The sequence below is a fragment of the Schistocerca nitens genome, chromosome 2 (genome assembly GCF_023898315.1).
Source record: "Schistocerca nitens isolate TAMUIC-IGC-003100 chromosome 2, iqSchNite1.1, whole genome shotgun sequence".
Classification (NCBI taxonomy): Eukaryota; Metazoa; Arthropoda; class Insecta; order Orthoptera; family Acrididae; genus Schistocerca; species Schistocerca nitens.
This window is the reverse complement of record NC_064615.1, coordinates 1,164,595,762-1,164,609,044: the sequence shown is the minus strand read 5'-3', so window position 1 is coordinate 1,164,609,044 and position 13,283 is coordinate 1,164,595,762. Positions and strand designations below refer to the sequence as shown.

General features: G+C 45.0%; 1 protein-coding gene across 2 annotated transcripts in view; it reads right to left on the bottom strand.

The window, feature by feature from the left end:
* Positions 1-13,283, bottom strand: part of LOC126237508 (acetyl-CoA acetyltransferase, mitochondrial) — a 118,389-nt gene that overhangs the window by 77,224 nt on the left and 27,882 nt on the right. The window contains exon 1 of one of the 2 annotated variants that reach the window (XM_049947667.1): positions 769-861. The exons of the other annotated variant lie outside the window; for it this stretch is intronic. Within the exon in view, the coding sequence (XP_049803624.1) occupies positions 769-846 (78 nt within the window). The 5' untranslated portion in view covers positions 847-861. Of the gene's footprint in view, positions 1-768; positions 862-13,283 lie in introns of those variants that run through there. 2 annotated transcript variants of the gene reach the window in all.

Sequence of the window (13,283 nt, the reverse complement as noted above, 5' to 3'; positions counted from 1 at the left end):
CGAATGATTCACAATACGATAACAATCTAAAGATCTCACCCTTCCCTCGGTACTGGTCGGGTCGTGTTGGAGTGCAAATATGAAACCAAAAACAAGTCTTATTTGGGACTATTTCGTTGAGGTTATTGATTTGAGTGCCAAATGCAAAATCCGTGAAAAAGTATATTCACGAAAAGGGCGTACGACCACCGCACAGAAGAGTCATCTTAAATCATTACAAAAATGGCTCTGACCACTATGGGACTTAACATCTGAGGTCATCAGTCCCCTAGAACTACTTAAACGTAACCTAAGGACATCACACACATCCATGCCCGAGGCAGGATTCGAACTTGCGACCGTAGCAGCAGCACGGTTTCGGACTGAAGCGCCCAGAACCGCTAGGTCACTCCGGCCGGTTTAAATCATTACATTCGAGAAATTTGCAGAGTTTGAGAAGTTAGATGAAACTATCAAACTTTCAGTGGAGGCGAAGAAACAAAATGTTAGTCAATATGTATATAATAATGTAGTCGGTACTAATAATATAGTTCCGACTACATAATTACATAAATATAAAAGATAACATGATTCGATTATTGCAGGGTGAGCTGTGTCCAACGCTGTTGCGAAACTGTTTTATCCAAATGATTCACAATACGATAACTTTATTACATAAATATAAAGAATAACATAGTTCGATTATTGCAGGATGAGCTGTGTCCACTGATTTTGCGAAACTGTTACATCCTAATGATTCACAACACGATAACATTTTAAAGATCTCACCCTTCCCTCGATTCTGGTCGGGTCGTGTTGGTACAAGTCGACAGATATGCTGCCAGCACTTATTAACGATTTAAGCATTTAACAATGTGTAGCACGGAATAAAGACATCACTGTACTACGTGAGCTGCGCAGGAGTGTATGTTGGCAGAACTGCACAAAATTTAAACACGTTTTACGTCCCTGTCCTCATCCAGTCTGAGGTGAGCACTTAAAAAAGTTAACGCACTCCATTAAAAATCTTCTCTAAGAATTCAACTTCCATCTATCTATAGAAGAGTGATGGCACTCACGTAACCAGTCATGCTGCATTTACTCAGTACGATGCTAATTTATTTATTGCATTTTATGCTCCATATTGCATACCAGGTGTCGGTAACTTCTTTACCAACATCAGTTCTAAAATAAACACTAATGATTGTAAGCACAGTTATCAAAACCTAGTATGCAATATGGAGAATAAAATCCAATATTTAAAAATGAACACCCTACTGAGAAACTGCAGCGTGATTTATAAGTTGGTTTAGAAGCGTTTCATTTTCAATTGTCTTTATAACTGGACTCGCAGCGTATTACTGACGTGTTCCACTTAACAACATTGATTTTTTTTTACTTTTAACGTATTTAATTTCTTGTGGTAGTTTACTATTTTTATTGTGTCGTTATAGGTTTCTTTTACTCCGGCCAAAGATGCTTAACCACAACGACTTACATTCAAGGAGGATGCTAAGTACACCGGACTTGGATACGATGTGACGTCATTATGACGTATATACGCTACATCGAAAACGATAGAAACCGTATATCGACTATTCGACTTTTGTGAACTTTCGAGAGGTAGTGACAGGGTAGCGCTGTGCACTGCGGCCTGCGCCATTCGTTTAAATGTGTTTTGCGTTCCTTGCGTTTAAATCGTGTATTGTACTGTTTTTGTATCCTGTGCGTTGTTTTTCGTTTTCTCGTCTCTAATTATGTGTTCACAATTCGAGAGACTAATGAGAGAAAATCTGAAAGAGTTCAGCATCGATGACGACGGGCAATTGCGTGGTTATTGTGAATCTCAAGCAGAAATTGATGTACTTCTGACCCAGCTGAAGTGCGTCGGTTATTCGTACTCGGTGAGAAGAAGCACTCAGCAGCCAAAATCTTTAGATGCGTCAAGACACTAACCTTTGGTTAAGATTACATTGAGAAATCCACTTCCCCTCGTATTTCATCTCCGGTCGACGATTTTTCTTCAACAATGCCTCATTTTTCATTTTAAGTTCGAAATTCAATCATTCTACACACCAGTCATTACTGGACACTAAGGTACCTGTCTCTGCGGTACGAGTGTAAAATTACTTGGAATTATGGTTGATACTTGGGATGGACATATAAATTACTTAGCTAACAAACTTGCACGAGTTCTCTTTCAGCTGTATAAATTAAGAAAAAAAAGTCAGCAAGAGTATGCTGTTACAATCTAATATGTACTGACAAGACCAATTGTATGAAACCGTACTAAAATATTGATAATAAATAAATATTATTTTCGGCGTAAGCGTTCAATACAACAATCACACAATCTAATCTGGTCGGGACATAAGAAGACTTCACTTTTTTACGAAACGTGTTGTCCGTGGTGTTTTCAAGACCACGGTCAGGAATATTTCTATTTATATCCAGCTCTTTTACTTTTATTTTGGCGAAATACATATACGCTGCCACACTGAGCTGTTATCAGAATCGCACATGTCAAAACAAACCACTAGCTGACGACAGTTTAGAATCTCGAACGTTCGTAAAAGTCGATAGGTGTGTTAACCGACTAAAGCGTATTACGTCATAATGACATCACATCATATCCAGGTTGGGTGAACTTAGCATCCTCCTACATTCAACAGTCTGCAAATCGTGTGTTTGCTGAAATGATTGCCCTCCAGGACTTATCGTTTAATTTTGCCGAGGGTGGCTTTCGTAGAGTAATGAATGTTGCTCTTCCAATGTATAAACTGAAAGGTCGTGATTTTTTTACTTCGTATTTGTGCGATAACTTTTACAATAAGCTGGCGAGGAAGGTCAAAAATTTACTTTAAGAATTTGAAAAAATATCTTTTGCAACCGACATATAGTCTGATCTACATTCCGGAATTTCATTACTTAGTCTGATTTCTCATGGCATTTCAAACGAATTTTTAAATGTTAAGTCACGACTGGGTGTCTTATAGGTGACGTAATATCGACTAAATTTGAAACGATACTTCAAGAATAGAGCATAAATCATCAAGCAGTGCATTGTATTGTTCGTAATAGTGTATTTAACATGATTGAAGCACTGCAGTTGTCAGATTCTGGTGATGTGAATTGTGCAATACATCAGCTAACTCTGTATTCGAACCACAGGAGTGGTTCCAACTATTTACTGCTAAACTGAAAAAAAAAAAAATTCCATCCATTTAAATCATTCCTTGGTCGCACAAACCGAGCTGGCAAAAATTCAAAGGGAATGCCTTAATCATTGCGCTTCATCTGTCATTCAGAATTGCCCAACACAGTAAATATGGTTAAATATATATAAATGAATTTTAATTTTATGGTGTGTCTTTAGTATATATTGAGTGTTCTGTTTTTACGAAAATCGTGTTAATTTCTTCTATTTCCAGCTGGAACAGCATTTTCGATATGATGCAACGATTTTCAGAGCTCAAGGATTCGTTAACTCTGTAGTTATTTTCAAATCAAATCACGATGACCTCCACTGAAGACTGGACAAATATTCAAAAAATTTTGGAAGTAACGAAACTATTCGAAGGACTTACTAGAAACTCAATTTTCAAGTGAGCTTTTTACGTTAATTCAAGTTCTTGTGACGACTTTACAGCAAGAAAAACAAAAACTGATGCTACAGAACAATTCCAAAATTTTACAAGAAAATCAGGTGATGAATTTAATTCAACCATGAGATTAGAAGAACAGACCAAAAACGATAAGTACACCATTACAACATATTTAGATCCGCGATACAAGTCGGTGGCATCGTCACATACCAAGTTGAGTCCAAAATTTGATGATGATGAAAGACAGAGATCCAAACTCATCTCAAGATGACTGCATACCTATTAACTAAAAGGTGGCGATTTGAAATTGAAAAATTGGCCTTCAACAAGTTGTGGCTTAATCACAGAGTCTCAATTAGAAACATCGTTACAAACATTAGAATTCGTATGAACGAAGGTAAGCAAGACCCGACTACGACTAACGAAACCGACAATCTGATTTTGAAGCTACAATCAAACCTATTAGAGTACAAAAAAGAAAAAGAGACTTTCTCTAAAGGCTGGTCCGCTAATGTGGTGGAAATCAAAAGGACACACACACTACCATCTGTTGCCATTATAGGCTATGTCAGCGTCTACCAGTAGGGTAGCCAGTGAACAGTTATTCAGTGGGGCTGACCTCGTATACGAAGAACATCGAAATTGATTGCAGGTGAAAAAGCGGCAAAATTACTTTTTGCTACACATAATCTTCCATTGATCAATGTTAAGCATTAATATAATAAAAAACAGTGTCTGGTAAAGAATTTTTAATTTTTTCTTAATATATACACTTCCACTAAAATTAGCTTTTGACGTCTGTTTCCGCTTCTGCTTGTTATCATACTTACGCCGCGTTACTAGTTATGACAATGCCGAGTCATTGTCAGGTGTACATAGATGAGTACACCGAAAAATTCGAGACGTCAGCACAAATTTCTCTTTAGTAACTGTGATAATCATTCACAAACTCTATGTGGAGCTCATGGATTCTAATGTTTCCTCTACCGTCAACTATTTTTGAACTGGCGAGAAGTTGAATGCTTCTCGTCTTCTACATATACATGGGAATTACTTGCAGAGAAAACAAAAAGATAGAAGTTGGAAACGTGTTTTTTCTGATACTCGCTGGAGTGCTCATTACAATTCAGTCAGTCAAAAAAGAAAAGTGGAAACAATTGTGCGCACTTTGGAAAATACGGGTATGAGAGATCCATCCATCCATTGATACTAATCCACAGCAAACCTGCTCCTTCCAGTTGTATGTGACTAACTTCTTGGCCTGTCTCAACTTTTTGCACGCGGTATTGGAGAAGTAGACGTAGTCCAACTATAGCGCCTGTCTACAGTCTCCGAAACTGACTTTGGATGAAGGACTCGGCCAAATTAAAAGTCCTGAATGAATCTTTGATGACGTTATTACTTTTGGCACTAAAAAATGCAGTGATAGTGACATTAACACTTACCGACTAGGAAGACGGAAGGTAATTAAAAAAAGAAAATGCCGGTTGAATTAGCTCATGCCGCTGGATTATCGACTCAAGAAGTCCATCGGTCAGTGTCTGAATACATACACGGATTTATACACTAACTGTCAGAGCGATGCATCGTCTTGAAGTAAATCACCAAAAGTTTCTAGACTGTTTACACAAGATTTATTCTGATGATCCTCTGGCTGTGGCAGTGGAGAATTTGACAGAAATTTATGATATGTCTGATAAGGTGCGGGTGCTGCAAAAAGGTATCTTAGGCATCTACGTGCAGCTGATACGAGCGAGTCCAACAAATCCTTCAGTTTATAACTAAATGGGATGTCAGTGGATAATTACGATGCATCACTTATAACCCAGTACTTCTTGAGTAAACGTGCCTTGGTTGCATCGTGAGAGAAAAGTTTTAAACCGATATAAAATTATTTCCACTCTACAGTGAGTCAAGGACTGGCCAATCTTTCCATTTTATCAGCGGGAAAGTTTCAAATGCAATAGATTTCAGCGACATCGTTAAGAATTTCAGAAAAATAAAAGCACAAAAACATTTACTGCAACAACACGAATAATAACTATTATGTGGGTACTATGGGCCTATAGTAACTTGGCACGTGGACTACTAGTTCTTGATGATAGCAGTATGGAGATGTATGGTATTTATTTACTCGTGTTCCATTGATCCAATGTACAACAGATATGGAACCAGTCATGATTATATGTAACAGATTTCAAATGCTAATAGACACAAATTATAATATGTGCATAGGAACAAAATATGCTAGTAATTACCAGCTTCGGCTGGTATAAAGCAATTAAATAATAAAATACAATTATTCCACATTACATGATTTGCTAGAATTTAAGTACATCATTAGGCTGAGCGAAAATTTCCTGCTGACATAGGTTATGTTCAGTTAAAATGTGGTAATAGCAAATATTACAAGTACAAGGCGTCATATCTAAGTGACATTGTGCAAATATTTACATCTAACAATTTATCAAGAGAGTAAAAAGAGTTTTCCAGAAGATAATTCAGTTTAGCTGCTCTTAAATTATGGCATTACACTGGTAAAATTTTTTATGTCCTATGGGAGAGCATTTAAACGTCATTGTGCTACAGCTGTGTACCCCATTTTGTACCACACTCAAGTCTTATTTTGATCTTGTATCATAGTCATGAAAGGTGCTATTGGTTTTGTGCATAGGGACATAGGGAGATTCTTAGTTAAACAGCACATATGAAATAGGATATATTTTTAGGTCATTGGTAACACTAGCGTTCCAGCCAGTCCCATGGCCAGATAAAGTGGGAGGGTTAATCGTTGAGTTAACCATCCAACATTGTACAAAAACTTTTTTTTTTGGTTGGGGTTTAAGGGCACTCAACTACTGAGGTCATTAGCGCCCAGTCACAATTGTTAGAGCACATAGAATCTAGTAAAACTCAAGGGGAGGGGGGGGGGACACCAGAAAGTCCTTACGAAGATGCAGATAAAATAAGTGAAAGAGTTAGATGTCTTTGGACAAGCCAGTCAAAGTTATGAAACGAAGAACACGAGCAGCTGCTCGAGCGTCATCAGCTAAAATATCCGGTAAAGTAGATGGCAGAGACAGGACAACACGAGATTGACTAAAGTGGGGACATGACAATAAAACATGGCACACTGTTAATGCTTGACCACAAGGGCACTGCGGGGCTGGGTCACCGGAGAGCAGGTAGCGGTGGCTAAACCGGCAATGCCCAATCCGCAACCTGGTCAGAGGGACCTCTTCTCGCCAAGATGGTCGGGAGGAGGTTGTCCAAGCAGTTGAGAGCGGTTTTACTGCCCGGAGCTTGTTACCTTGGAGGGATGACCAAGCATCCCACCACAACGACACAAGCCTCATCCAAACAACCCCACGAACGTCAGATGACGGGACACAATGGGAGGCTGGCCGAGGCAGGAGGACTGCAGCCTTGGCTGCAGCATCAGCAGCCTCATTCCCAGGCACTCCTACATGTCCGGGAACCCACAGAAAGCTGACAGGAGAGCCATCATCAGCAAAAGAATGGAGGGACTGCTGGATGCATTGCACCAAGGGATGGAACGGATAGGGAGCTCCAAGGCTCTGAAGAGCACTGAGTGAATCCGAGCAGAGTACATACGATGAATGGCAGTGGCGGCAGGCATACTGAACGGCCTGATGGAGAGCAAAAAGCTCGGCCGTAAAGCTGGAACATTGGTCGAGGAGCCGGTATTTAAAGGTGATGGCCCCGACGACAAAGGCACAGCCGACACCATCGTCAGTTTTGGAGCCATCGGTGTAAATAAAGGTGTGACTGGCAAGTCGCGCACAAAGTTCGACAAACCGTGAGCAATACACTGCAGCCGGAGTACCCTCCTTCGGGAGCGAGCTGAGGTCGAGATAAATATGAACCGGAGCCTGGAGCCAAGGTGGTGTCGGGCTCTCACCCTCTCTGAAGGAGGTAGGGAGGGCAAAATCCAATTGTCGAAGCAGGCGACGAAAGCGGACTCCAGGGGTCAGCAGGGCAGACACATACAACCCATACTGACGGTCGAGAGAATCAGCGAAGAAGGACTGATAAGAGGGGTGGTTGGGCATTGACAACAGCCGGCAGGCATACCGACACAGCAGTATGTCGCGCCAGTAAGTCAATGGTAATTCGGCAGCTTCAGCATAAAGACTCTCGACGGGACTAGTGTAGAAGGCTCCGGTCGCAAGACGTAACCCCCGATGGTGGATGGAGTTGAGATGGCGTAAGAGGGATGGCCGAGCAGACGAGTAGACGAGGCTCCCATAATCCAGCTTCGATCGGACTATGGACCGATACAAGCGAAGCAGGACAGTGCGATCCGCTCCCCAAGATGAACCACTAAGAACTCTGAGGACATTAAGGGAACGTGTACAATGAGCAGCCAAATAAGAGACGTGCGGAGACCAACAAAGTTTCCTGTCCAGTGTGAGCCCTAGAAACTTAGTTGTTTCCACGAAAGGGAGAACAACGGGACCGAGATGTAAGGATGGCGGAAGGAACGCTTTATATCGCCAAAAGTTGATGCAAACCGTCTTCTCTTCAGAGAACCGGAAGCCATTTGCCACACTCCATGAGTATAGGCTGTCTAGACAACGCTGAAGGCAGCGCTCCAGGAGGCATGTTCTCTGGGCACTGCAGTAGATCGCGAAGTCATCGACAAAGAGAGAGCCTGAGACATAAGGTGGAATGCAATCCATAATTGGATTGCCGCGATGGCAAAAAGGGCTACGCTCAAGACGGAGCCCTGAGGCACTCCGTTCTCCTGGAGGAAGATGTTGGACAATACGGAACCCACACGTACCCTAAACTGTCGATCTGTTAAAAAGGAATCAATAAAAAGGGGCAGGCGACCGCGTAGACCCCACCTGTGCATAGTGCGGAGGATACCTCCTCTCCAACAGGTATCATAAGCCTTCTCCAAATCGAAGAACACGGCTACCGTTTGGCGCTTTCGCAAAAAGTTGTTCATGATGAATGTCGACAAAGTCACAAGGTGGACAACAGCGGAGCGGCGGCGACGAAAGCCGCATTGAACATTGGTAAGTAGCTGTTGAGATTCAAGAATCCAGACTAACCGAGCGTTAACCATGTGCTCCATCACCTTACAGACACACCTTGTCTTGTAAGAGAAATGGGGCGGTAACTAGAAGGAAGGTGTCTATCCTTCCCGGGTTTGAGTATAGGAACAACGACGGCGTCACGCCAACGCATGGGGACCTGACCTTCGGTCCAGACGCGATTGTAGGTACGAAGAAGGAAGCTTTTGCCTGCCGGAGAAAGGTGTGCCAGCATCTGAACGTGAATGGCATCTGGCCCCGGAGCAGAGGAACGGGACAGTGCAAGTGCACGTTCGTGTTCCCGCATAGTAAAGGGGGCACTATAAGTTTCCAGATTTAGCGAGTGGAAGGAAGGTCGCCGAGCCTCTTCTGCCTCTTTCCTGGGAAGGAAGGCAGGGTGGTAATGGGCGGAGCTTGAAACCTCCGCGAAAAAGCGGCCGAAGGCGTTGGAGACAGCCACAGGATCAACAAGGACCTCATTACTTGAGGTCAGGCCAGGTAGCGAGGAGTGGGCCTTAATGCCCGACAGCCGGCGCAGGCCACCCCAGACGACAGAAGAGGGAGTAAAACTGTTAAAGGAGCTGGTGAAAGAGGCCCAACAAGCTTTTTTGCTGTCTTTGATGACTATACGGCATTGCGCTCGGAGTCGTTTGTATCCAATACAATTCGCCAACTAGGATGGCGGCGAAAGGTGCGTAAAGCACGTCGTCGAGCACGGATAGCGTCTCTACAAGCCTCGTTCCACCAGGACGTGAAGAAGAGGTAGTACAAGGAATGGAACGTTCGGCAGCATTGATGTTAACAGCTGTGAGGTATTCGACCTGACTGTCACAACTGAGAAAATCGTGGTCCGGAAAGGTCGCCAGGGAGGATAAAAGTCCCCAGTCAGCTTTTGGTATGTTCCAGCTCGAAGGACGTGGGGATGGGGTCTGGTGCAGGAGACGAATGACACAGGGGAAGTGGTCGCTCGAATAGGTGTCAGAAAGAACATACCACTCGAACCGACGGGCAAGAGTGGTAGAACAGATCGAGAGGTCTAAGTGGGAGTAGGTATGAGTAGAGTCCGAGAGGAAAGTCGGGGCGCCAGTATTGAGGCAGACAAGATTGAGATGGTTGAAGACATCCGCCAAGAGGGAGCCTCTCTGACAGGATGCAGGAGAGCCACAAAGGGGATGATGGGCACTGAAGTCGCCAAACAATAAAAACGGCGGAGGAAGCTGAACAATCAGGTGCATCATGTCAGCCCGACTAACTGCGGATGACGATGTAGTGTAGACGGTACAAACAAAAAAAGTAAAGGCAGAAAGAGTAATACGGACAGCTATTGCTTGGAGTGGGGTGGTCAATGGGATGGGATGGTAATAGACATCATCCCGGACGAGCAACATGACCCCACCATGAGCTGGAATACCATCCACAGGGGTGAGGTCATACCCCTCCGAGGTATAGTGGGTAAAAGCAATACGGTCAGTTGGGCGCAACTTGGTTTCCTGGAGACCAAGGACGAGCGGACAGTGCAGGCGGAGGAGCAGTTGTAATTCCTCCCGATTAGATCGAATACCTCTTATGTTCCAATGTAACAAAGCCATCGCTAGTCAGAAAAAAGGGGGGAACGAGACGGGGGAAGAGCTGGTCACCTCGATGGCTGCGGAGGGCCAGGTTTCGAGGGAACAACGCTACAACCGGCGGGAGGCGGATCCTGTTCCATCGAGTCGTCGCCAGCTGCGGCCACTGTCCCGGGTTGCGTAGGAGGGACAGCATCATTTTCCGAGCGCCTGGCAGCAGAGTGTCCCGGCGAAACTGAGGACGGCCGGGAGCAGCGACTCACGGATGGAGCGTCAGACGAAACGCGCCGGGGTGGAGAGGGGGATAAAGACTTCTTCTTGGAGGCCTTCTTGGAAGTCCGAGGAGGCACGGGGATGGTGGGCTGGACCCGAAGAAGGTCCTCACGCTGGGTGTCCGTTTTGGAACGCCGGACCTCGGAAGCCAGGGTCCGGAACATTTCCCCGATGGACGACTGAGAAGAGGATCACTTCTCTGGCGGCGGGGGGGGGGGAGGAGGAGGAAGGGTGGCTCCTGGGGCAGAGGGGGCGGGGGCCGCGAGGGAGGAGGAGTTGGAAGGGAGGTATTTGGGAGGCGGAGGCAGAGGCAGATTTGGGAGGCGGAGGCATAGACCCCGGATGGGGTGAGGAGGTGGAGGGGGGACAGGATAGGGGTGAGGATACTGTGGAAGGAGTGGACACGACTGAGGCAAACGAAGTTGTCAACGTCACGGGATGGAGGCAGTCATACTTCTTCCTGGTCTCAGAATAAGAGAGACGATCCAAAGTTTTGAGTTCTTGAATCTTCTTCTCCTTCTGATACGCGGGGCAGTCTAAAGATCTAGGCGAGTGGATGCCAGGACAATTAACGCACCGAGGTGGTGGGGTGCATGTATGTTCCTCACGAAGAGGACGTCCACAATCGCCAGAAAGGAGCTCAGCCGAAAGCAGCGCATAGGAGGCAGGACGTAAGGTCGCACGTCGCACCGGTAGCACATCACCTTTACCTTTTCCGGGAGAACGTCCCCCTCGATGCGACGGTCTTTGGGGCCGCGCTGGACTCGCCGGACGAAATGCACGCCTCGGCGCTCCAGGTTGGCCCTGAGCTCCTCATCAGATTGCAGCAGAAGGTCCCGATGAAAAATAACCCCCTGCATCCTATTCAGTGCCAGATGCGGGACAATGGACATTGGGATGTCCCCTAGTCGGTTGCACGCCTGGAGTGCCGCCGACTGTGTGGCGGAGGTGGTCTTTATAAGAACGGACCCCGAACGCATTTTACTGAGAGCCTCGATTTCCCCAAAGATGTCCTCGATGTGCTGGACAAAGAACATGGGCTTGGAGGTGGCGAATGTCCCCCCATCGGTCCAAGAACAGACTAAATAGCGGGGGAAGTACTTTGCCCCAAGCCGGCGGGCCTGTCCTTCCTCCCAGGGTGTGGCCAAGGGGGAAAGGGCAGGAGAACCAGAACCAGAGACAGTACCTTTCTTTTTAAAAGACTCAGCCGCAGAGCGACCTGATACATGCTGACGTTTCATCTGCAAAACGTCCGCCCCGATACCACCCACTCCGACCAGGGGCTCTCCCCACGGGTGCCACCCAGCCTCAGCAAGGGCCACCTGGCAGGATGACCGTTGCCGGGAGTCCTGATACCCAAAGGAGACGGGCATCTACTCCTTGACCGACGTAGGGAGGGTGCAGCTCAGGTATCGGCAGTACGATCCCTGTGTTGTCAGGGGCCTACAACCTAGATGGTACATGACGACCCCACCACAACGGGCTGGCTACTGTGCTGGATTTCGGGTGCCATGGAAAGTCCATCATGATTGTAGGTGCAGATGGGGATGCACTATGGGCGTAACTTGTACAACCCATCAGGCGTTTAGGCCCAATTTGAGGAATAGTGGGTATGGTTACAATGCCGTTACAATGCTGAGTGCCAAGGTCTTAGTTGCACTGAGGACCAGTGGTACACCACGTAAGGCGTCCTTCCCCAAAAGGCTCGTACTTCTGTAGAATTTTGAAAAATGGAGGTCAAACCCCAAGGGGGACCATCACATGGAAGGCCGAAATGGTTGAAACTCCTTTCAGTCGCCTCTTACGACAGGCAGGAATACCTCGGGCCTATTCTTACCCCGGACCTGCAGGGAGGGGGGAGGGGGGGTACAAAAACTGACAGGTTCCTATACACTCAGAGCCCGCCTTGGATTGGAATGGATATAATGGAAAACGATCCAAGCTTACGAATAAAGGACTACGAATAGGTACATGGAACATAAAAACACTGTACGCTGCATGACAGACAAAGATACTTTATGAAGAACTGACAGAGTACAAGATGGATATTACAGCCTTGCAAGAGATAAGATGGCCTGGACAAAGTATGCACAGAGAGAAAAACTATATGATCATTTACAGTGGAAACAAGCATGGTCACCATATATTTGGGACAGGATTTGCAGTTCATAGCAAAATAATGGCCAATGTGATGACACAAGAAAATGTCAATGAAAGAATATACTACATCCGATTCAAAGGCAAATATAGAAATATCCCATTAATAAGTGTCCATGCCCAAACTGGGGAGGAGGACATAAAAGACGAATTCTATGACACCTTAGACCATATGTACTCCAGATTACCACAGTACAACATCAGAATTGTGCTGGGAGACTTAAATGCCAAAATAGGACAAGAACAACAATGACAAGCATATATAGGCATGTTCAGCCTTCACACTGAATCAGATGATAATGATATAAGGCTTATCAACTTCGCCACAGCTAGAAACATGAAACTAGCAAGTACATCATTCCCCCATAAAGACATACATAAAGCAACATGGGCCTCACTCGATGGATTAACTAGGAACCAAATAGACCATGATTTGATAGGAAAAAAACATACAAAGGCAATAACAGATGTTAGGAGAATGAGAGGCGCTGAGATAGGATCAGACCATTCTTTTGTGCTAATAAAGATGAAAAAATCATTACCAAAACCACCAAGTAAGAACATCAGTGGTAAAAGAAACCAAGGAGTAGTTGTGAATAGGCTAAAATAGGAGGAGGAGATGAATAAATAGTTTAAGGGGA